The following is a 26,776-nucleotide window of genomic DNA, read 5'->3' as shown; positions in this document are numbered from 1 at the left end:
CTTTAACCCACTGCACCCAGCCGGGAAACGAACCTGTGTCCAGGTGCAGCAGAGATGCCGTCAAACCCATTGTGCCACAGCGGGAACTCCCTAGGGCCCACTTTTATTCAGGTTTACATTAGGGCGGTGCTTTCTAAACGTGTATGACAGATGTGGGTGTCAAACATTTCTTCTTGCACTGAGACTAGTCCAGCCACTATCTCTCATATTATAAATCATAGGACATAAAAGCTGAGATAAATACCGTGGGTGTTCGCTAAATACCACAGGAAAGGCTTTCCCTCGATAGTTCCCTCTGCCCTTGGATTTCCACCGCTGCCTCCTCCTCAAAAACTCACTTTCAGTTCCTGGGCTTCCTGGCCACCCTCCCAACGGCTGGGAGCTCTCACCGTCCACCAGTTACTCTCCAGCACACTATTCTGTTTAGGTTACTTTGCATAGGTCAAAATTCTGTTTATCAGCCCCCCAATCCCCACAAGGTGGACTTTTCAAAGGCTGGGACTTTCCTATCTTATTTTCCACTGGATTCCTAGCACCAGGGAAATAAAGAGAATGAATGAATGAAAACACCTGACAATGCGATGTCATGTGAACGCCCAGGAAATAAAAGAGATACAATCTTAAGGCTTTTTTTAAAAAGAATTTATTTTAAAAACTTTGACTGTTTCTAAATGTAGATGACAAAAAGGAAAAGGGAATTTTGCATTTTAGAGCTTAGTGATTTTATTTATATCCTTATTGAAGCTTTGCCTGAAGAAGTTCACTGAGTATATCAATGATGATAAATGAGAGATAAGAAAATTACCAAGGCTGCTTGGGCAAAAAGCATTTAAAATAAGAATCATTGAAGGCTAAAAGTTAAGTCAGTACTGCCAGAGCTGCATGGCTAAGACAGTCTGAAAGCACGTTTATCCCTGCACGTTCTCAGCCCTCATGCCCTGCCTGGTGTCCAGGACCCACCCTACCTCCCCGGGGCCTGGCCTCTGCTTGGGCGCATCCAGGGGGAGGTGGGGTGGAGGTTTACCTCCTCTGTGTCCCATGGGACGTGGCACTGCCCTCTGCGTGCATGTCCTGGGCTGTGAGCTGCTTACGTACCAATTTCTCCCACAGACTGTCAAACAGACACTTCAGACTTGGCCCAGAGTTTTTGTTAAAGTTTAATTTAAAAATCCAGGCGCATGGGAATATGCATTTGTCAGAGCTGTACACATAAAATGTATGCATTTTATTACTACCTATAAATGATGTCACAACAAAGTTGATTTTCTTAAAAAAATGTCATGATAAAGTATACTTTTAAAATTGAGGCATTTTCACAGATTCTGTGATCTCTTGAAAAATCAGAAGGCTGGCAACCAGGTGGCTGTACCCTTAGGGTTGGCATCAACTGGCACAAAGTAGCTCAGTTCCCTCCCAACATCCAGCCAGAACTGAGGCCCCGGGGGAGAAGGGCTCAGAAGGAGGGGAAGTGCATGCAGACGTAACTGTAGAGCCTCCAGGAATAGGAAACGGCAAACACGGCTTTCAGCAATCTCTCCAGCTCTGGTCTCTCCCCATGGATAGTCGGCTCAAACATCACCGCATGGACCTGGGGGAGCCCCTGGCCTCTGCCTGCATCCTTTCCCCAGGGCACTCCTCCTCCACTCCTCGGCCTATTTCATTCCCAAATGCAAGCAGACACCGCGTCCTCACCACTGACTCGCAGGAGATCCCCCCCCCCCCCCCATGACCACCACCTCTCCCGGCCCGGGCTGCCCACAGCTCCTGGCAGGCAGGGCTCCGGATCTGCTCTTCCCACTTTGGCTGGGGCAGCTATGTGAAGCTTCCTGCTTCTCTTTGCAGCTCTCTTCACCACGTAGCTGTCCCTGCTGTCACAGAGCCCGTGGGGAGCGCAGCAGAAATGCCAAATGACCTGACCTGGCCTGGGAGGGGCCGCCCACCCAGCCCCCGCTGGCTGTCCTCACCTCTTGGCAGTCACAATTTCCTAGTTGGGCACTTACAAATGCAGCCTCATGTGGAAACCCAAGCCAGCTACCGCCCATTCTTGTGGAGGAAGCTTCTGATTCTGATTAAATCATATATATATATATATATATATATATATATATATTCTTTTTTTTTCCTTTTTTTTGGTCTTTTTAGGGCCGCACCCACAGCATATGGAGGTTCCCAGGCTAGGGGTCAAATCGGAGCTGTAGCTGCAGGCCTACACCACAGCCACAGCAATGCCAGATCCTTAACCCACTGAGAGAGGCCAGGGATCGAACCGGAAACCTCTCAGATATTAGTCAAATTCGTTTCTGCTGCACCACAACGGGAACTCCATAGATTCTTTTTCGCACATTACCCTCATCATGTTCCATCACAGGTGACTAGATAGAATTCCTTGTGTGAAATTAAATTGAAGGCATTTTCTCAGGGTTTTCACTGACTGTAAAGGTCAACACCTTACCTTAGGTTCTTTTAAGTAACAGTGCATGGCCTGAGTCACATCTGCAGCGTGGACTGCATTGTGGTAAGGGTTTTGACTGTGGTAATCTTCTTGAATCATAACTGCATTAAAGGAAAAATCCCAGATGTAATCACAAATAAGAGGCAGGTACAAGTACAAAAGTCACAGCAATGACTCACTCACACTTTTCACTGTTCAGATTGAGAGAGATGCTAATCACTCACATGTGCATCTACAGCATCAATACCACTTTGACTGCTAATCTGTTTGAAACATTTTTTTTTTTTTTTTGGCTTTTTAGGACCGCCTAAATATGGAAGTTCCCAGGCTAGGGGTCAAATTGGAGCTGTGGCCACCGGCCTGATTTGAGCTGTGTCTGCAACCAATACCACAGCTCACGGCAATGCTGGATCCTCAACCCACTGAGTGAGGCCAGGAAGCAAACCTCAGTCCTCATGGATACTAGTCATATTTGTTACTACTGAGCTGCGCAGAAATTCCCTGTTTGAAACTTTAATGAGAAGGTATTTGTGTCAAAATTATAATTTTTTTTTCTTCTTTAAAATGTTAATCTAGCATTGTGCCAAACTCCTCTGACTTTTCCTTAATTTAAAGAAAGTTTCTCAGAGTTCCCATTGTGGCTCAGTGGGTTAAGAACCTGACATAATATCCATAAGGATGTGGGTCCAATCCCTGGCCTTGCTCAGTGAGTTAAGGACCCAGCATCTCTGAAAGCTGCAGTGTAAGTTGCAGATGTGGTTTGGATCCTGTGTTGCTGTGGCTGTGATGTAGACCGGCAGCTGCAGCTCCGATTAGACCCCTAGCCTGGAAACTTGCATATGCCACAGGTACAGTCCTAAAAAAATAAATAAAAATAAAACAAAAACAAAACACACAAATATAAACATAAAACAATAAAAAGTTTCTGAGTTTAACAAAAACAGTACAATTCATTCAACCAACACTGTGCAAGGTACTATTCTAGGAATTCATCAGAAACAAAAATCTTTATGAAGCTACTACAACAATATAGATATTGGAGTTTGTGAACATGATCCTCTAGACACTTCACCAGTGAGGGGAGTTTTGGATCTGGAGTCAGTTTTCAGTAGTAAGGAAAGATCTTCTGGCAGTCCTGCCTTCTCTGCTCAGGGTCTGTTCTGCTGTCGGGCAAAAGCAGCCTAAGACCAGGGGCTAGAGCTGCCACCGCCAACATCAAACCTGCACAATGGCCCCGAGGCTGAACCCTCAAGCCAGTGGCCTCCAAGAACAGGGAGCCAACCCAGGGTGGGAGCAGGGCTCACAGGTGGGAGGGGGAAGAGCATCACGAGCCTCGATTTACTCTGGACAAACCCGCCCTTTAAAGTGGCCTTTTAAATACCCTTGTTAATATCTGCTTTTGTATATATTTTATAGTTTATATATTAGTACTGAATTATGCATATAATTTATAAATAAATATGTATCAAAAGTTTCTCAGAAGTCCTGGGCAATATATTTATCTTAGTTTGGTACTTAAAAGCAAAGAATATTATCTTCTTCCTTAAAAAAATAAAGAATCCTCATGCTAATTTTTTTCTAACATATTTCTTTATTTGGTGAAAGACTCCCATTTCCCTGGCAGACTAGAGAAACTGCACACTAAAACACATTCACAATAGTCTTTGATGATTATTGTCAAGAGATTTCTGGGATCAGAAAAAAAGAGGAGACCCCGGTGCAATGTACCTGATCCTTAAGGTTTTTGCCTTCAGAAGCTTAGGAAAGGACAAAAGTTGTGTCGTCTTTGTGAGATGCTGTGGCTGATGTGAGGGACTGATGGCAAACCTGTGCCCACATCTCACCAGCCTGTCCCTGGCGCTGGGCCTTCGAGGCTGCCCCACCTGACCAGCTCAGACAACACTGGGTCTGGCCACACCAGCACTCTTGGAAACTGGCTCTTTGAACCAGCTTGCAAAAGAATTACATTCTTTCTTTCTGTTTCTAACATGACTATTATGGTGCCAAGCTCCTCCACCAGCTCTGACTTTAACGGGAGACCGTGGGGAGCTGAGCCAGGTCGGGCCGGGGTCCCAGCTGAGCGCCCAGCTCAGGCCCACGGAGCCGATGTGCTGCTCACCCAGGTCAAGGTCAGGTACACAAACAAGGTCAGCCACACCAGAAGCAGCACCCCAAGCCTCGCAGACATGGGGCTAAATAGCTGAATCGGTGGGTATTGTTTTAAGACAGTAACTGGGGTTGTTATTTCTAGAACAATAGCCGATACAACTGATAGAAGAGTTAAACAAATTCTTACATAAATCTTATTATTGGCAAATGGGTTAGAATCACTTACCTAAAAATCTACGAAGTTTCATCATATCTAAATGGAAGTACTCAATTAATCCATGAAGACTAAATAAATGAAAAGTTAAACTTACTAGACTATTTCCTAAAAAGAAAGAAGAGGAGATATTTATTAGTAGGAACAAAAGCCAATGTAACTTTGCATTGTGCTTCCACAGGTGGGTCCGAATATAAAACATTAAGAGTACTACTTCCTATTTGCTACTTTTTGTCTATCTAAAATACAGATTATTTTTACCAGTTTTTTTTGTTGTTGTTGTCTTTTTAGGGCCGAACCTGCGACATATGGAAGTTCCCAGGCTAGGGGTCAAATCAGAGCTGCAGGTGCTAGCCTATACCACAGCCACAGCAACACCAGATCTGAGACAAGTCTGCGACCTATACCACAGCTCATAGCTCAGCCAGATCCTTAACCCGATGATGGAGGCCAGGGATTGAACCCAAGTCTTCATGGATACTAGTTAGGTTCGTTACTTCTGAGCCACAAGGGGAAACTCCCAGTTATGTATTTTAAATATCACATCTTTTTTCATTCTAAAAAAATAAATATTTTTTAATTTTTCCAAGACCAAACAGCTGGAAGATAAACACTTTTGAATAGAGTAGTTTTTAAAAAAGACACCAAAATAATTAGAATCATTAGAAAACTCTGAAAATGGTCCCACATTGAGTAAGCTTAATTCAGTTTCCCAAAGCATCCAAAAAGTGGCTGCCCTAGACCTCCTCCTGGACATTCCCCCCCTCCTCGCCTCACCTGCTCTAATGGCACAGGCTGTCCCAGAGCAAACTGCCTTGGCTGCAACCTTGTTGGTGGAGGCTCTTATTCGTAAACATACAGGGCCAAGAGGAGGGGTCAAGGACTTGCTCAAGGTCAAAACCCAATGCTCAACCACACTAAGCCCCACCATACTTGCAGCAGAAAGTCAGAGTTGCTGAGGCTGTGGCAGTGGTCGGGAAACACAAACGAAGCAGTTTCCTATCACTGGAAAATTCAGTCAACTATACAGTAATCTTACTATGCTTTTTCTAGTGAAATGGTTCTTCCATATTTTAAAAATGCCTATTTTCAAGCCTTCCCTATTCTTTTCAAAACTTCAACACACTCACTCCCCGTTCACCCATCCTTCTCATTCTCAAAAGCCTCATAATTCACAGAAAAAAAAACAAAAACAAAAACTTTTCAGTCTCACTTTCTTTCAAAAACCAACCCCTCCATTTCTGAGTCATCAGCTACATATACCAATGCCCCTCCCCGTACCACGGAACCAAAATAGCTGTCCCTCCCTCCTTCCCTGTGTGGTCTCAATAAGCACCTGCCTCGGGCCATGCTGCAGATTCTCTCATCCTTGAAACAATGAGTCTCTGACTCTCTTGGTCCCTTCATCCCCCTCCACAGCTACGTTTCTGAAAGAGCTACTACATGCAAGGGGATTTCCTTCAACTACAACCCCACTGCTTTGCAACCAGAGTCACACCAAGTATAGAAACGAAGTCTGGAAAAACCACCATTTTTATAATGTTTAGTTTTCCCTTCCAAGGTACAAATCTCCATTTTAAAAATATCGTCTATTATGTTTCACAAAGTTTTCTAGATTCTGTATAGCACACATATGCTGTACTATTTTTTTTTGTGTGTGTGTGTGTCTTTTTTGTCTTTTTAGGGCCTCACCCCATGGCATATAGAGGTTCCCAGGCTAGGGGTCAAATCGGAGCTGTAGCTGCTGGCCTACACCACAGCAACACAGAATCTGAGCTGAGTCTGCAACCTACATCACAGCTTATGGTAACCAGGGATCCTTAACCCACCGAGCAGGGCCAGGGATCGAACCTACATCCTCATGGATGCTAGTCAGATTCATTTCCGATGAACCACGACAGGAACTCCTGCTATACCATTCTAACAATTAAACACACTCTGTGTTAAAGGTGTGTGAGCTCACACATTACTTCCAGTGTTCAGACAATAACAACAGCATAAGCATGATTACAGTATTCTTAAAAGAAATCTATGATTCTTACCAACATGTAGAGAAGACCTAATGAGGTCCACGATGAAAACTTACAGTAATCACATTTATGAAGAATTATAAAGGACAAAGGGGCTAATAACCATTATCCAAAACTGCCTGAAGGAACTGTCAACAGAAACCCATGGCTGAGTAAATTAACTGGAATAATATCTGCATGAGCAATACTGGAAAGGATGTGGCGGCCAAGAGACTTCCTAAAAACCACCTGACACAGCACCTTCAAACAAAGGAAAAGCCATTTCAAATCTTTTCCTTTAAGAAATTAAATGCTAAAATACATTCAAATTCTGATAACACTCTACCAGTACACACACGAGCCCACGTGGTCTGGAACCAACTGTGATATAAAGAGAGTTGTTTCTACTGCTGTAACAACTTTTCTTGGGGGTATATACAGACTCTTCAGAGTACGTATTCAAAAAATAATCTGGTTCTTAAAAAATGGGCAGAGGATCTGAACAGACATTTTTCCAAAGAAGATATACAGATGGCCAAGAGGTACAAGAAAAGCTGCTCAGTATCAGTAATCACCAGATAAATGCAAATTAAAACCACAAGATAATCACCTCACACCTGTCAGAATGGCTGCTGCAGACAAGGATGTGAAGAAAACTGAAGCCGCTATGGAAAACAATGGAGGTTCCTCAAAAAATTTAAAGTAGAACTACCATATGATCCAGCAATCCCACTTTTGGATATTATCTGAGGGAAATGGAATCATATCTCAAAGAGATACCTGCACCCTCATGTTCACTGAAGCATTATTTACAATAGTCAAGACATGGAATCAACCTAAGGGCACATTGATAGATGAATGGATAAAGAAAACTTGGTATATAGACAAAGGAATACTACTTAGCCATAAATAGGAAAGAAATCTTGCCATATGCAACAACACAGATGGAGTTTGAGGTAACTGAAAGACAAATGCTGTATGATTTCACTTATGTGGAATCTAAAATGACGACAGCAAAATCTCAAGCTCACTGAGAACGGACTGGTGGTTGCCATTGGTGGGGATTGTGGGAGTGGACAAAATAGGGGAAGCTGATCAAAAGGCACAAACTTGCAGTTGTAAATAATTAGGTCCTAGGGATATGATTTACAGCATGGTGACTATGGCTAATAATACAGATATTTCAGAATATATATTCAAGAAACCATCTGGTTTTCAAAAAATGGGCAAATGATCTGAATAAACACTTTTCCATACTGCACATCTGAATGTTGCTAAGAGAGTAAGTCTTGAAAATTCTCATCACAGTAAAAAAAAATTTGTAACTACATATGGTGACAGATGTTAAGTAGACTCACTGTGGTGATTATTTTTGTGGTATATACAAATAGCAAATCATAGTAACATTGTATACCAGAAGCTAATACAATGTTCTAAGTCAACTGTACCTCAATTAAAAAGAAAAGAATATTCATTCTATTTAGGTAACACAGGGCTCTCCCCCCATTTTTTCCCAAGCCTAATGAAATAAATTATCAAAGAAATGTTAATGTCTTCCACCAAGGACCTTAAAGGAATCTGACAGAACCAATCCATCAAGTGTACCACCCACAGCAAAATCAAAGTCTGCATATGCAACATTTTTTCTCATTTTCAGTTCCTAAGATACCAACTGGCTTAATACCAGTGAATAAGAACACAAGTCAACAGAACATTTCAAAGCAAGGGATGCTCAGTTGGTTCACTAAACAAGAAATGGGCACAGAATAACTTATTTTACATGAAAATGGAAACAAATACCTTCTTGGAAAAGAAAACTGTACTTCTAGAAAAGCGATCCTATGTAGAGGTATGTCAAAGGACAGAGCTGTCCAAGGTGTTATGGCCCTTGACAGTTTTTAGGATGTGATTCTAGATGGGAGCTGGCAGGATTAGGCTATGGCCATAACACCTGCCTGGCAACGAGGGTCCTCACAGCCAGGGAGCTCTCAGTGGGGACGAGCTATATCTTGCTATCTCATGTAACAACTCATTCCTGCAAAAGGAAGATCAAATGTGTCTGGCCAGAGAGAAGTCCTTGCAGGGGGCCAGCTGGGAGCCATTGTCTTGGTGGGAATCATCGAACTTTGCTTCTTCCCTGTCCTCTCCACAATGGCATTTGGGAAAATCACCAGAATAAAACATAAAGAACACATGGGATCAACAAGCAAGAAGGGAAAATTACAAACTTGGATACTATGTACAGATATCATCCAGAATTCATTTCAGGCTAAGCAGCTTTGAATAAAAGCAATTCAAATTCAATAATGAAAATTTAAGGAATTTTCTTCTGCCCATTTGTTTCTCAAAGTGAGTCAAGGAAAGAAAAGAGCTAAATTAACGCAGACCATTGCTATGACTCCTGCCCATCCTACACTGTCACCCTTGCTCCACTTTCATTGCCACACCCCCAACTAGCAGGATACATTCTTTTTAAAAATAAAATCTAGAGAAGAACAATCAACTATTTCAGTGAGTGACAAGTGTCCCAAGCAACTAAGAATAGGCCATGAGCTGTTGGTGTTTACATGAGGCTAACTAGACCTTGAAGGTGTTAAGGGCGGCACTCTTATCTATATTTATCTTGAGATAATGACTAAAGCAATATTTGTATTGCATTAGGAAAAGGGAGTTTCCCAGATCTAAAAAGAAGCTGAGGCACCTATATTTTCAAAAGGGGGAGGCTGTAGGACAGGACAGCTGTGTAAATGATACCAGAGCCCTTTCTGTGGGGACAGGCCAGAGTGGAAGCGGGGGCAGACAGAGTCACCAGAGGCCAAAGGAGAGTGGGGGGTGGTGGTAAGGAAGAGAAAAGAGGAAACACGAAAAGGCAGGGCAGCAGGAGGGAGGGAGGCCCTGCTGAGGAGGTGGACTTCACTGTCTTTCCACCTGTGCCCGAGTCAGTCCAGTTTGTTATCGGTCAGCAGCACACAGGCAAAGAGGTGATCAGAAAGGTGTTCTCACTAGGCCTGGCCACACAGCTCAAAGGGAATAAGGCAGTGAGGCTAAAAAGCTAGACCCACACTGATCCCCAAGATGAAAAATGTTGAGGAGTTCCCGTCGTGGCACAGTGGTTAACGAACCCAACCAGGAACCATGAAGTTGCAGGTTCAATCCCTGGCCTCGCTCAGTGGGTTAAGGATCCGGCATTGCAGTGAGCTATGGTGTAGGTCACAGATGCGGCTCAGATCCCATGTTGCTGTGGCTGTGGTGTAGGCCGGTGGCGACAGCTCCAATTCGACCCCTAGCCTGGGAACCTCCATATGCCGCTGGTGGTGTGGCCCTAGAAAAGACAAAAAAAAAAAAAAAAAAAGAAAAATGAAAAATGTTGAATTTGCTTGTCCATTTCCCCTACCTGGCTTCCTTATAAAGGGAGCTTTATTTCAAAGTAAAATAAGAAAAAACAGGTGATTTCAAAGTAGAACAGTGAATCACACATATATTTCATTCTCAGCAATCAGAACTGACTTCCTCTCAGTGAACTTCCACTCTGCTTTCTTTATTTAAAAGGTATCAAGGCAAAAGGGGCAACATCTAGTTGGACTAAAGTATCACCAACATTTTACGCCTAAAACTTTACCCTAAATAAAAAATAATTCCCAAAGGGAAATCCATTCCTGTTCCCAGAGAGAAAAATACTTCCTGAAAAGCAAAACAAAACTCAGAGAGGGAAACAGTTCAGAGTCACCTGTTTTCAAACTGCTCACACTTTGTATAGAGTCTGATCCACCCCCTAAAGAAGCCACAAGCTCTTGCCCACACCACCATGGAGAAGCAGAGCCAGAAGTAACCACTGTTGCTGATTATAACGCACCATCTCTCTCTCTTGAGTGTGCAGAGAAAGAAAAGCCTGGGAACCACAGAGCTAGAAGAAAGACCATCTCGCAAAACTTCATTCCTCCACAACGTATCTGGGCTATCCAAACTGGAATACATGATCAGAGGATGCCACTCTAAGTGGCTACAGTCCAAAAGAAACCAAAAAAGGAAAAATCAGGAACAATGCGATCGTAATGTTCACTTTGGGTTTATTAATAACAGGAGCACTAATTAGGAACAGCCAAGGGATGGTGATAGTAAGTTTGATTACTGCTGAGACTAATAATCAAAAAATGCAGTTAACAAAATGATGCTCCCTCTGCCAGCAGAGGGCTCCTAACCTAAGTAACGGAAAGCAGCAACCTAGGAGCAGCTGTACCATCAAGGCAGCAATTGAGGGAATGCATGAGAGGAAGTCAAATTCTTCACTTACCATTTGTTAGTCTATCAAATAGAAAGATATCAAAATTCCAATTTCCAACTTTTTCCAGCATACACTGAAATGAAAACCAAACATTCCTCCTGTAATTTAATTTTAGTAACATTCTCTTGTCTTTTCTAGACAGTCCAAGGGAAGTTAATGAAAATGGAAAGCGGTTGATTTACTTCAAGAAATGCAAATTATCACCCTTTTAATCATGATCTTTCCAAATGGCTCCAAAATATGTCTAAACGGATAAACTGCTTCTGAAAAGCCAATGATTATTTTGTTTTTCAATTAATACATGTATAGGTAAAGTGAGCTAAGCGTTTCTTTCAACTTATTCCTATACTCTCATGAACTGTCATGAGCTCTAACTTAACATCACAGAAGTGTGGTTCATACACTGCATGGTCGAGACTTTGAAAATCGAAAGTTACAGCAGCTGAAGACTTACGATGTTCTGGGTACTGCTCAAAGCGCTTTTTACTCTCTCTTACTACTGATACCCTCCCTATCACGTAAGCATTGTTTTCAGTCCTCATTCATAGATGGGGAAAGAGGCAAAAAGCAACTCACTTGCTCAGCGAGAAAGTAGCAGAGCTGGGATCTTAAGTCAGGTCTGATTCTGGAACCTGGACATCGACATCTATACTATACCATGCTTACATTATTTGTGATTCGTTTTCTTAAAACACATTCCCAATTTATGGGTATTTATTTATACTCTTTAAATATCCTTATAAAATGGTTAATTGCATTTGTGACATTAATTTTTAGGTGGATGTGTATTTCAGCCAAGCAAGTAAATCTCACAATGACCTTAAGACTCAAATGGCTATTTTTATATCATATATTTGTAACCTGAAATTTTTGTGGGCTTTATTTTCAAGAAAAAAAATTATTTTATATTTAAAAGTTCACAGTTGTATACATTTATGACTAAACAATACTAAGATCTTACTAGTACAGATTATGATGACACTAATAACCAATCATACACAGGACAACATTCTCATTCTAAAAAGCAGAAATTGTAACTTTTTAAAATTTAAAGAAAGCATGAGCATTTTCCCACTGCTTTGTTTTCTGTAAACAGAGAAGCACATTTTCTCACTTTAGTGTGATTGCAGAGTGGCCCTGGCCCTACCTACACAAACTTACAGCATCTGGTTGTAAATGCTCAGTCAAAGAATACTTTCACACACATCAGAAACCTAAGATTATTAATGATGTTCATTTGGTCAAAAAACAAGCTTAGCTAATCCCCACCTTCTTTAACATATTTCTTGTAAACTACATAAAGGAGATAAAACTCACAATCACCAGATTTAATTTTTTTAAAATCTAAATCCTCAAAATATCTCACTGATAAAAGAGAATATGAAATAGCATTTGGCTGAGAGTCATGAGACTTCCTGTGCTGGGGTTGTCTCTAACCAGCTGAGGGAGCTCAATCAAGCCACTTATGCGTATACGCCATAGTTTTCTTTCATTATTTTTTGTCATCTTTTTAGGGTGGCACTCACTGCATATGGAAGTTCCCAGGCTAGGGGTCCAATCGGAGCTGCAGCTGCAGGCCTACACCACAGCCACAGAAACAAAGGATCCAAGCTGCAGCTGTGACCACAGCTCATGACAAAGCCGGATCCTTAACTCAGTGAGCGAGGTCAGGGATAGAACCCATAAGCCTCATGTATACTAGTTGGGTTCATTATTGCTGAGCCACAATGGGAACTCCAGTCACAGTTTTCTTAACTAAAAAATACAGAAATGAGGTCAGATAATTTATAATATTCTTTCCAACATTAAGATTTGGTGCAGTTTAATGTTTTATTGATCTACTTGCTACTTAATGTTATAATAAATGAAAACATTTTCATTATTTAACTTATTTCAGAAATGTTCCTTGCTCTGTAAAATTTAATTATAAAATGAACAGCTGCTCTCAAGAAAAAACCTGAAAAGTGGGTTCAACAGATTTCACATACCAAAAAAGGCTCTATAAATTAATAGCACAAGGGAAATAAAAGGCTTCATTACACTTATCTAAAAGTTAATGTTTTCTTGAAAAAGCTATACACACCTTGGCTTGTCCGTTATAATCATCATCTAAAATGTTTAGAGAATTTGAAACGGTAGTACCACGAAAAAAGCGTGAAGATCTAAGATACCGCTGGAAACTTAGCAACCTTCTGATATTCCTTGCAGACACAGAAACTTCAATTTCTGACTGAGCTGAAATAAAAGGAGTAAAAAGTGAGTATACCAAGTCAAAACTGTGCATATACAATCTTTGTAGTACCCCTTCTAGTTATACACAAATATTTTTTTTAAAAAATCAATCAACCATCATGTACATTTATAGGCGAGAAGAGGTACTTTATTTGTAGTTTAAAGAGCTAAGAATAAACAGGTGAATGGCCAATCTTGTCAACATTTAGAAAGCTATTAAGTGTGGTTGGATTAATTATCAGAATTTTTTTTTTTTTTAACTTTCAAGAATTATCACCTCTCACTCTACTGCTTTAATATACCATACAGACATTATGGAGTAAAAAGACAAAATCTATTTTCAAACTACCCTTCATATTGAGAAACTAGGTCCCAAGATACATACAAAACTTTAAGAATTACACAACTGTTATTACATATTGCTAAACGACTTTCTAAGGGGTCATTTTTTTGTGGGGAGGGGGTGCCACACCCGAGGCAAACAGAGGTTCCCAGGCTAAGGGTAGAATCAGAGCTGTAGCTGCTGACCTACGCCACAGCCACGGCAACCTGGGATCTGAGCCACATCTTCGACCTACACCACAGCTCATGGCAACACTGGATCCTTTACCCACTGAGTGAGACCAGGGATCGAACCTTCATCTTCATGGATCCTAGTCGGGTTCCTTAACCGTTGAGCCACGAAGGGAACTCCTCTAAGGGGTCATTTTTTTCTGCTTTCCCAGCAATGACATATATGCAAACTTAATGTAATGAATATTTGGTGTGGAATAGAAAATATATAAAATAAAACATCTGAGCTCCTAATAATGAGATATTTCAAATATTTTAAGATAATTTTATTTAGAGGGAAAGAAGATGGAATGGAGAATATAGTTTACATCCTATAAGAGTTCTAAAGGATATGGATGAAAATTCTGCTAGACGAAAAACTCTAGGAAAAAAAAATGTGGTTGCACATGCTATGTTCTCTTTCCCATGAGTCTAACAATCACTTTTCCCTCCAGAGTTAGAATGAACCAAAGTTTCTGGGGTACCACATGAAGCAACAGACTTTGGTTAAAAGCTATCCTGTAGGGAATTAACATTATCTTTAAAGTCTAGAAACTAGTGAAATGTTCACAACACAAAACACATGAAAATGAAGATGAAGGACCAACAAATCACCACTTCTCACCCTAACATCACTGACATTCCAGTGGAGAGATGACAAGTCATCAAATATGTTCTCTTTGTGCATCCGGTCACTAACTCCTCTACTAAACTCTACCACCCTTTGTTTTCTGCTATAAAATAATGGCAATAACAGCTAATTCAATGAGTGCTGGATTAAATGAGATAATATAAACACTAGTCAGACAGAGAATAGGTATTACATTGTGGAAATGTCAATAATGATGCCACTGCTTGGAGGTGTGCTTTCAGGTAATCATCCTAAGTTCTAAATCTGTTCACGTTGCTCTAAATGAACGTTCACTGGTCCCTCATCATTCGCTGTAAAATGAACTCCATCTCCTTGGCCAGGAAGAAAAGTCCTTGTGTTCCAGGTCCTGGCTCTCTCCAGACTCAACTCAGGGGTTCCCTTCCCTAGCAAGCCCGCACCTGAACACCTGCACATCATTCCCCATCCAGAAGAGAAGGCTCCTCCTCTGAGTTCTCAAAGCGACCTGTGCAGAGACCAATCAGACTACTTCTGATACTGAATTACAACTGCTTATTTATCTGTCTCCTTCAACGAAAGACGACCTCTAACACAGGCACAAACTATTCGTTCATCTATGTATTCCAAAGCCTAATGATAGTCATGCCAAGTAGGTATGTGCAAAATATATTGAATAAATGAATAAACTGATACTGTTTTTGAAGTATCTGATGAGTTTTGAGGTTCCCATATAGCCGCATAAGCCAGAAATGAAATAATGCACAGTTAAGTGGTTTTTCACTTTTTACCTCAGTGAATCTAACGTAGAGAGTATCAAGAACAACTGTGGAGTGAAATTTTGATCTTTATCAATGTAACACATTAAAAGGACTGTAACCAAAATGGTAACCCTATATTGTATTAAGCATGTTTTAGGTAATGAGGGTAGATTAAGTTCATGAAAATAATGCTCCAAGTGCTTTAGAAAAGAATCTCCTTTAGCCCTCAGCAATCTCAAACAATGAATACCATTTTCCTCCACTTTACACAGGAGAACACTGAAACTAAGAGAGCTTATACAAGTTCATACAGCCAATAGGGTGACAACTAGATTTTAAAACACAGATCTGTTTATAAAGCCTGGGTCCACAGTACTACAAGTTTCTTATTACATCTCTTCAGTATTGTCTATTGACTGTTTACAATAAAAATTCTGTGTACACCATTATTCAAAATGTTCCTTACTTAGATGAAAGTATGTACAAAAAGAAACAGAGAGAGAAAGGATAATGCACAGAAACCTAAGTATTTCATGTGACCCTCCCACTCTGACTCCCAGAAGAGACTGGACTTGGAGGGGATAGAGTGGGATGACATAAATATATGGGGAGCAGATGAGACCTAATTAGCGCAATATTAGCACTGCCATGCCAGTAATTACAAGGCGCTTTACAGTTTTACAAAAGCAAGTTCACATCTGCCATCCAATTTAGCAATTGTAACAATCCTGTGAAGATGGCAAAGATTATCATCCCCATCTTACAAACAGAACCTCAGACTCCAACTTGAGGCAATGACTGCATTAGAGCCGAGGCATTCAGATCACTAAAAAATGCCGGCAAAGACACATATTTTATTCATTTTGGGAAAGTAACCTACAAGAGTTCAAGGTCATAAGCATGACTTCAGGGGCATTCCCTTCAATTTACTATCGTAATCACACATAAAAGGTAACAGTTTTACCACTGGCAGTTATGTTGCACTGCACTGCTTCCACAGTACATGTCCAAAGTAATCCATCCTTGAAGTAAATCTGAGAATCTCTTTGCGGGGATAATTGCATAAGGTCCAAAAAATGAATGAGCCTCATCTGAGGGGGCTCAAGCCACCATACAAAGAGCCCATAGCAACACAGCAGGACGCGTTCACTCCGTCCATGGTTAAGACGGCTGGGCCTGTTTGGCTGGGAGTCAGGATTTGACTCACAGGATTACAGCTACCCCTCCCCCAACTCCCGCCCCGCCCCACCACCTTCCTCCTATCTTCTGATGATTTCTCACAAGTTATACCCTCTTGATGTCTCATTTTCTTTAACTAAAAAAAAAATTAACCATAATTCACATCTTTTTTCTGTTTCACAGAGCCCTGAAGGATCAACAGGTTCTTTGCCCATGGTCTGTTTTATTAGCTCACTGAGCATTTAAGGCAGTTAACATCTTTGATTAGCAATTCCAGTATCTCGGTTTCCTCAGGATGTGAAGTTCTTTTTTCCACATGTATGGGCCATGCTTTCCAGTTTCTTTGTGTATTTTATAGTTTTTTTTTAAATTATGAAGTGAACGTCGTGAGTATTATACTGGGGTAACTGGAAATCTAATCTCTCAGCCTTCTAAGAATGCTATTTTTGCTTGTTGTGGGCTGATGCCATCTGTTTTGTGACTTTTTCAAACTATTTTTGCCTTTGCATATCTATTTGACTTGGTTTATTCCTTGTGTGCACTGAAGTTCCAGTTGCAGTATTTCTATAGTCATACAGGAACCCAACACAGATTTCTTTAAATGTCTAGTTCCAAAGAAAAAGGAGAGGGAAAGTACTGATTCTTCCAATCTTCTGGTAGATGCTGTGCGGCAAAGCCCCTGCAGCTGAAAGGGCTGAAACCAAGGCAAACATCTGGGCCTATTCCTCAAGGATTTGCCAAACTAATTTAAGGAAGCAACTACAAATTTTTGGAGGATAAAGTCCCCATTGCCCACTCTGGCTACAGACAGGAACATGGGTCACTATCCCCATAGCGATAGTGGGGCTGAGGGGCTGAGGAATGGATGTACCCCTGCTTTATGGACCCTACCCAACTGCCAAAGATCAGCAGCCCCTCCCTTCATCAAATACTCCCCTGCTTGTTGCAAGTGTCCAATCGGGGCCCAGAGTCCTGAAATAGCTGATTTTGCCATTCCTCCCCTGCCCCAGTTTAGTGGTTGTTTTGGTGGAGAAACCAATCCCTAGAGCTTCCTACCCTGTTATTTTGAGCCACATCGTTCCTTTCTTTTAAAAGGTGTGTTCTTCCTGATCCTTTCTGGGAGTAGCTGCCCTAAGCCTTCTCTTCTGCTCAACTTGGCTTTGAGAACAGAGTGAAGTTGCATGAAAAGGCTTAGTAGTCTAGAAATAACAACTATCGGTGCAGCCTGTCACTCCAGCTATTTCTATGAATTATTTTCTATACACATACATATACACAGTTTTTATTTTATTCCAAACAGTGCACAGTATTTTTTTAACTTAAAACTTCATGAGTATCTTTTCAAGTCAATAAATACTTTTTTTATTTTTATTTTTATTTTTTTGGCTTTTTAGGGCCAGGCTAGGAGTCAAATCAGAGCTGTAGCCGCTGGCCTACACCACAGCCTCTGTAATGCCAAATCCGAGCCGGATCTGCAACCTACACCACAGCTCACGGCAACGCTGGATCCTTTCAAGTCAATAAATACTTACATGTTCCACCATTTTTAGTAGCCACATGTTTTTCTAAAGTATGAAACTATGATCATTTACTAAATCTTTTTGCTGTTAGGCTGCTCCTTTCACTTTTCTTAGCAACAACTCTGTAATAAACATTCTTATAACTAAATCTTTGCACATGTCCTAATTCCCTTAGGACAAACCCTCAGAAGTAGAACAAGTACATAGGAGCACATTTCAAAGGCTTCTAAAACACACTGCCAAGCTGGAGAAGAGATTTTCTAAAAGAAAATTAGAGAGGTTTCCAGAACTGTCCCAGAATAGCTTCCAAAATATGATCTAAGAAGAGGGAATCAATAACTATAAATCAAGGATGAAGCCTGATGAGATCATTTTAAGATGGAAAAATTTAATTTCTTCATATTTGCTTCACCCCACCCCCTTTCTTCACCCACCCAATACACACTGACGCCCTATAATGATTCAAAGTAAAATTCCCCTACTGAAACAAGCCAACAGAGGCCACTCTCAAGAGGACATCAAGTTGAATAAGTAGTGTCATTCAGGAATATATAAAAGAGGAGACATGGAGAACTGAGAACGAGAAAGAGTGATTATGAAAACTTAACTAGTACAATCACTAAAAAGCTCATCACCCCCTGGCCGTAGTACATAAATTCTGACCCTATTACCAATATTCTCATGAATCCATTTTATGACATGAGATACACCACTATGTATTTCACCACACAATAGACAACAGATTAAAAACTGTCTTTATTAAAGCCCAGCTTCCACCAGGCTAGAACTATTTAGGTCCCAGGCATGTTCTAGTTTACATGGTTACCTACATTCCAGTCCAGCTTAGAAAGCCGACAGGGCTCAGGGAATTAATCAAGTTACTATTAAAGAACTGTTGGCTCTGCTGGTTCTCTTCTAAAATATCACATTACCTCACTATGTGACCACGCACAAACTAATCAACCTCCACCAAAACTAAATGAGCACTTAATGATCATGGGAACTACTTCCATCATCCACATTTGGCTTCTCTGAGCCAATAATGAAATGTGGAAGAGCAGGCAAATTTAGAAGCCATGTTTTTCTGTGGCTTTTCTCCTTCCTATTAGAAAGTGGACAGAAAAATGAAATGTAGGCAATAGGTTAGAGAAAACAAAAGGGCTGGAGAATCAACACATCTTCAACAGTACTATTCACACCTCTCTCACAGACCTTCCTCTCTGTCATCCAAATGGCATGGCAAAGATGTCGCTGATTCTTAGTTATTAGACAAAAGAGTTTTTAACAGAAAAGACTTTGAATCTTGAGACTTGCCCGCCACTTGCATTAATGGCCCACAGGAGGGAGTCCTGCAGTCACTATAGCTGTTACCTTAAAATCCTAAGTCACTCAGATGCATAGTGTATGAATTACTCTTGGAGATAGTTTTTAATTTAAAAAAAAATTGAGTGCTGTAAAGTTTTAACTCTCCTCTAGAGCAAGGCCATACTGAATGATAATTGAATAAAAAACAAGGGAGTTGCCTTGTGGTTCAGTGGATTAAGGATCTGGCCTTGTCACTGCTGTGGCTCAGGTTACAATGGAGGAACGGGTTCAACCCCTGGCCTGGGAACTTTCATATGCTGTGGGCACAGCCAAAACAAAAACAAACATGAAGACATTCTATATTCCTTTTTTTTTACACTCGCAGCCTATGGAAGTTCCCAGACTAGGGGTCGAATTGGAGCTATAATTGTCAGCCTACACCACAGACACAGCAACACAATGGATCCAAGCCACATCTCCCACCTACATCACAGCTCATGGCAATGCTGGATCCCCGACCTACTGAGCGAGGCCAGGGATCAAATCCGCATTCTCATGGATACCAGTTGGATTCATTTCCATTGTGCCACAACGGGAACTCCAAGACATTCTATATTTTCATCCCTTCTTTAACTTTCCTTAAAACAAATAGGAGCCGTATCTGAAAGCTTACTGTTAATCCTGAATAATCACATTTAGCTACATCTAAGTTCGAATTTTCTTGGAAGAATTTTTACATGCATAGATAAGTGGGGAAGAAAAACAGCTAGATGTTTAGAGCAATGGTCTTTTAGTATTATAGCCTGTGCTGATAACAGAGGTAGAACAGCAGGGCTCATAAAGACACGAGCTTTGGAGAAACGCACCTGAGTCTGAATCCCACCTCTGCCACTTGTACTAGTTTTGTGACAGTTAGGCAAGTTATTTTAGTTTTTTAACTGGCCCCTAGTTTCCTCACTATAAAACAGGTCTTACAGAAACCACTAAAAAAATTCAAAGAGTAGTACAGCAATATGCAAAGAATAAACACTAACAGTAATGGCTATAGTTGTTATAGATATCAATTCTTTTAAAAAATGATGCCTAAGTATGATATTATGTTTAAGAGCATAAGCTCCAGGGTCTGACTTTGAAGGTTTGAAATGTATCTTGGTTTCTTTCTAAATGTATAGTCTGTGATATATTATTTAATCTTACTATGTTACATTTTTTTTCAACAGTAATGAACCCCATCAGTATCAAAGAGGATGAGGGTTCAATCCCTGGCCTCACTCAGTAGGTTAAAGATCTAGCGTTTGCAGTGAGCTGTGGTGTAGGTCACATGCAGGCGCAGCTCAGATCCCTTGCTGCTGTGGCTGGCAGCTGTATCTCAGATCTGAAGCCTAGCCAGGGAACTTCTACGTGCTGTGGGGATGGCCCTAAAAAGCAAAATAAACAAATAAATAAATAAAAATAATGACGTATAATTTACATATAACATTAGTTTCACATTTAAACATTTTTATTTTTTTATATATTTTTCTTTGTCTTTTGTCTTTTTTTAGGGCTGCACCAGTGGCACGTGGAGGGTTCCAGGCTAGGGGCTGAATCAGAGCTGTAGCTGCCAGCTCATAGCACAGACACCACAACGCTGGATCTGAACCAGGTCTGCGACCTACACCACAGTTTGGGACAACGCCGGATCCTTAACCCACTGAGGGAGGCCAGGGATCACACCCATGTCCTCATGGATGCTTGTCAGGCTCATTAACCTCTGAGCCACAACAGGAACTCCTAAATGTTTTTAAACACGTAACTTCATACTATTTATTTATTTATTTTGTCTTTTTGCTATTTCTTGGGCCGCTCCCGCAGCATATGGAGGGTCCCAGGCTAGGGGTCGAATAGGAGCTGTAGCCACCGGCCTACGCCAGAGCTACAGCAACGCGGGATCCGAGCCGCATCTGCAACCTACACCACAGCTCACGGCAACGCCGGATCGTTAACCCACTGAGCAAGGGCAGGGACCGAACCAGCAACCTCGTGGTTCCTAGTTGGATTCGTTCACCACTGTGCCACGACGGGAACTCCCATACTATTTATTTTAACAAAGACAGATTTATTCTTCATGATAGCATAACTCATCCTGAAGGCCACTGTATACACACTGTAGAAATAAATGCACATATTTAAAGATTTCAAAATATGCATACAATGTCATTACTTTAAAATAAACCTGACATTCCAAACTTAATTACAAATCAAAGAAACAAATGATCTATCTACTCATAATCTAAAATTAGATCAATGTTAACATGAGAATAAGCTGTATAACTAATATTCTTTCCCTTAAGCAATTCCTATAACTTTAGCTTGCAGAATTCAATATTCACTTTGACAGGATTTAATAAAACAGTCAATAAAAAACTTTTTTTTAAAGAGTATGCTTATTATTGTTATAGGCCAGGCATTTCCATCCTTCAGGGATGGGATATGTGATACATGGGAGTCCTCTTATGCTTAAACGTAGGACTTGAACATAGCTCCACATTCACTGGATTCTGAATTCCCTTATTAGTGAGCTGAGATAAAAAGAAGGAAGAGAAAACACACAAGGTCTTAATGTACAAGGTACAAAATAAAGCTCAAAGCTAAATCTCCAATTTCTCCATTTTTCCAAAGGACAAGTAGAATTAAACAACCATTAAATTGTATTAAGGTTAAGGTCCAATCCCTATAGGTTCCCTAATTTATGCTTTAAGGTTAGGGAAGATATCTAGGAGATTTGAGCCAAAGAAGAAACAAAACCCAGCAGTTTGTCAAATGCAGACATTTCACAATCACCTGGAACACTAGGTACGTTTTTGAAAATACACACAGTCAGGAAGAATGCTCTGCTTTCTAATTTGGTTCAGCACAGCAGTACTCATCTCTATAAGCCCTACTTGGCAAGGGGATTGTTACAGGAATGAGGCAGGAACATTCATGATGAAAAAGACAGGGGAAAGGACATGAGATTCTTTCCTGTGACATCTCCGTGAACTATTACAGAAATATTTCTGAAACAACCAGATATGATTTCAAGATAAATGAATGACCGAGAACAAACTAAACATTTAATAGAAATTCCAGACAAATATGACAAGTCTATTTGTAGACCTCAGTAGAGGCTGGTATGTTCACATCTGAATGAGAGACTAAATTACAAATGATGGATAGCCGCCTTAGCAGATTAGAAAAATGAAGCCTAAAAAAAAAAAAAAAAAATACACTTGTAAATAAGAAAGGAATGACCAGGCAGTACAGTATGAAAGATAAGAAGAAAAACAATAGAGCAAAGAAAAACTCATGGCTGAGGAAAATGACAAGCAACAATGTCTATTCTTAGAAAAGCAATAAAACGCCTCCTGAATATAACAGGATCTGCCCTTGGGTGGGAGTTACCATATATTAAAGACTAAGATAATTTGAGACAATAAAATCAGTATGACCTAAGGTTTTAAACTCAAAATAAACATCGAAACAGATGTTCTTTCTGATCATGTAACTAAGTAAGAAACAAGGATCCAAGTCTAACACAGTCCTGTTAGGAAGGTGAGAAAAACCCCAAATCAAATGCACATGAGGATCTAAGGCAAAACTAGAAAAAGTCTTGTTTGCTTTCATAGTGGGTCATTATGATAAAGACAACATGAGACATTTGATTCAACAGAAGGGCTGAATCTGGTTTACAACGAATACAGATCATACTTAGAGAAATACAAATGGAACCCCACTGGCAGAAGATATACAGTTTTAGTGACTTTTTTTTTTCAGTTTTAGTGATTTTAATGCAACAAGAATATATTCATTCTCTACAATGAGCCTGAGGCTGACAGAAATGAGGGACAAAAAGATGAGTAAGGCTAAAAGCCTTTTATGCTACAATGTAAATATTCTGAAAGGTTCCTGCGCAGCCTTAGTATGGGGTGGAACAATGTGCTAAAATGAAGAAAAAGCTCAAGATAATGGGCAAAACACATTTACATAGAATGGAACATTACCATGTAGCAGGAGTAAAAGAAAATGGAAAACTGCATTTGCGTAGATATGAAAAAAAAAATACTCCTATTATATCTTGTCCAATATTGGCAGAGAGACCATAGTCTCTGCTTCCAGTCTGGATGACGTCAATGAGCTCTGGTGAATTCCATGAAAAGAAGGAACTGTCAAGCTGGCAGCTTCCATTACTATTTAATAATCATGCCAGAATCTTTCAAAGGAACATACAAGATGTTCTAAGTGTATGTGTGGAGAAGAATTATAATAATTCATTTACGTTTAAAGGTATTAGAATTTGCTATTATGTAGGCTAGAAAAATGTGTAACTAAAAGAATAATTTATTAAATTTAGGGACATTAAATTTAGAGCAAAGAATGATGAATTTTGACAAAAAGTCAATATAGAATCCATTTCAACAGATCTAACTAATTTAAGAGTCAAAATACTTTATTTCAAGAGACCAGGTGTATGGCCAATTGGACAGAGAAAAATCTTTGTTTGTTAAGACCATTTGGGGCTCTTAATTCAGCCTGCAGAAAGCTGGTTATCAAAGCCAACATACTCAAAAGGAGCAAATTGCATGAGGGAGGCTCCAGGTTCTCCGTCCACTGAGCTAAGTGAAAGCAGGAACTTGAGAAAAGCCTGGGGAGTGACATTCAAAGGAGCCACATCAGGGGGACATGGCTCTGGGCACTTCTCAGTTCAAACCACTCAGCTGTCAGCCTTTTGCCAGCCCTCTGCTCTCTCTAATCAATCAGCCTGTCTCTCCTCAGCCTTCCTTCCTCCCATATCTTTTCATCCCAATTTTTTAGCGTATACATCTAAGTTGCCTCAAACTTAGAATTTTCACAACATGAGGTCAGTAGACTAAATAGGTTAAAACTAGTTGGAAGAAGGACATTAAGAATCAGTTTATTGGAGTTCCCATCATGGCTCAGAAGAAATGAATCTGACTAGCATCCATGAGGATGCAGGTTTGATTCCTGGCCTTGCTCAGTGGGTTAAGGATCTGGCGTTGCTGTGAGCTGTGATGTAGGCAGAAGATGAAGCTCGGATCTGGCATTGCTGTGGCTGTGGCACAGGCCATAGGCTGCAGCTCCAATTCAACCCCTAGCCTGGGAACCTCCATATGCCACGGGTACGGTCCTAAAAAGACCAAAAAGAAAAAAAAAAGAAGAAGAACCAGTTTATTAAATGCTGAAGGACTGGAAATCTGTTCCATAGTGGGAACAGTTCCTAGATAGGGCAAGTCTGAGGGTTAGAGATCCTTTAAAATTGGGATGAATGCTGAAGTTTTTCAGAAGGTGTCAAAGAAATGTTAATGCTAACACTGAAGTTTAAGCATTTGTCAGAAACTAATCATCTGACTACTGAGAAAGTAGACCAACTCTTTAAAAAAAGGTATATAAAACGATGGCATGCTTAGAAGAACTAGCTACTTTATCTGCTAGTACTTCTATAGCTCTCAGCACCGTAACAGCATACCAGGTACAGCTTTGGGGGACAGACAAGGGACAACAGGTTAAATAAGAATCAATCTTATTACTGACTAAAGAATCCAAAGAATCACCAATCTTAGCTTTTTGTTAAATAACTAGTGATTAACATACTATGAATCCTTATGGACGAGTTATGATACTTTTTAAAAAAGTAGGACCAGAAACTGCTTTCTATACAATAAGCAATCTCACATTTCCTTTCAGTCTGAATAGAAATTTTTTTAAATTTAATTAATTAATTTATTTTCCTTTCTGGGGCAAAGATATGTATGACCAGGTCACGTGACCCAGTCATTCATATGTATATATACACACATTCTTTTTCTCATGTTATCCTCCTTCATGCTCCATCATAAGTGACTAGATATAGTTCCCTGTGCTATACAGCAGGATCCCATTGCTAATCCACTCCAAATGCAAAAGTTTGCATCTACTAACCCCAAACTCCAGTCCATCCCACTCCCTCCTCCTTCCCCTCAGCAACTACAAGTCTGTTTGCCAAGTCCATGAGTTTGTTTCCTTTCTATAGAAAGGTTCATTTGTGCCGTATATTAGATTCTGGATATAAGGGATGTCATATGGTATTTGTCTTTCTCCTTCTGGCTTACTTCACTTAGTATGAGAGTCTCTAGTTCCATCCTTGCTGCTGCAAATGGCATTATTTATTTCTTTTTTATGGCTGAGTAGTATTCCATTTTGTATATATACCACATCTTCTTAATCCACTCATCTGTTGATGGACATTTAGGTTATTTCCACGTCTTAGCAATTGAGAATAGTGCTGCAATGAACACAGGAGTGCATGTATCTTTTTCAGTGCAAATTTTGTTTGGATATATTCCCAGGAATGGGATTGTTGGATCATATGGTAGTTGTATACATAGTTTTCTGAGGTACCCCATACTATTTTCCATAGTGGTTGTACCAACTTACATTCCCACCAATAGTGCAGGAGGGTTCCCTTTTCTCCACACCCTCTCTAGCATTTGCTATTTGTTGAGTTGTTAATGATGGCCATTCTCAATGGTTTGAGATGGTACCTCACAGTAGTTTTGATTTGCATTTCTCAAATAATTAGTGATGTTGAACATATTTTCATGTGCCTGTTGGCCATCTACATATCTTCTTTGGTGAAATGTCTATTCAGGTCTTCTGCCCATTTTTCAGTTGGGTTGTTGTTTTTTTGCTGTTGTTGAGTTGTGTAAGTTGTTTCCAAATCTCTTAATAAACACAACCCATTCATATAATTCCTTTTTGATATGTATGTCCTACTTAAATTGCAACATGGAATTCTTTCCAGAGAAGAAAACGTTAGTTTGAAATAATATTCCAAGGAATATTTCTGGTCATCCTAAAATAAAGTCAGCAATAACCTTCTTACATGAAAAAATCCCTTTCTCAAACTCAAACTATGTAAATATGCAATATGATATATATACACACAACACACACACACACACACACACACACACATAGTGCTGTAAAAGATAGGTAATAAGAACACAAAGGTAAAAGAATATTTCAGAAAATCTCCCTAGTGAGAGATGATACCCGGAAAATTTTTTAAATTTCCTGTCCCACAGAACCAAGATAATAACATCTGATAAATTCACAAAAAAGTTAGCAGAAATAGTCCACTTAAAGAATCAGAGACCAAAACCCAAACAAACAACAACAAAAACCTAGTTAAGAATGAAAGCTTCTGTATGATACACCCATTATTTCTACTTAAAATTATAGTAGAATTTATTGATTATTATTGATTGCAACAAGCTGCCAGACTAACCTTGACTACACATTTATAGCAGGTCTTTGGGAAACACTTCTTGGCAAAGAGGATTCATGATCATCAGAAACCCTCCCAACTTCCATGACCACAAATATGGGTTAGTTTCAAAACACCCTCCCAAAGTTTACACTCTATCAGTTCTTTATAAACAACCACAGTCCTGGTCTAAGACCAGTTAATTAACAAATATGTACTGGACTATAAACCCATGATTTTTAATAAAAACATATTTAATTACCATACTT

The 26,776-nt window shown here is 40.1% G+C and overlaps 1 protein-coding gene across 2 annotated transcripts in view; it reads right to left on the bottom strand.

Annotated features, from left to right (window-relative positions):
• PDE7A (phosphodiesterase 7A) overlaps window positions 1–26,776 on the bottom strand; it is a 118,674-nt gene that overhangs the window by 11,540 nt on the left and 80,358 nt on the right. For both annotated transcript variants that reach the window (XM_021089289.1, XM_021089290.1), the window contains exons 4-7: window positions 13,150–13,301; window positions 11,076–11,139; window positions 4,788–4,883; window positions 2,453–2,553 (exon numbers count right to left, since the gene is read on the bottom strand). In XM_021089289.1, coding sequence (XP_020944948.1) covers window positions 2,453–2,553; window positions 4,788–4,883; window positions 11,076–11,139; window positions 13,150–13,301 — 413 coding nt within the window. The remainder of the gene's footprint in view (window positions 1–2,452; window positions 2,554–4,787; window positions 4,884–11,075; window positions 11,140–13,149; window positions 13,302–26,776) is intronic.

This window comes from Sus scrofa, chromosome 4, assembly GCF_000003025.6.
Source record: "Sus scrofa isolate TJ Tabasco breed Duroc chromosome 4, Sscrofa11.1, whole genome shotgun sequence".
Taxonomy (NCBI): domain Eukaryota; kingdom Metazoa; phylum Chordata; class Mammalia; order Artiodactyla; family Suidae; genus Sus; species Sus scrofa.
Note: the sequence above shows the minus strand (reverse complement) of the source record. Positions and strands in the feature narration are given on the sequence as shown.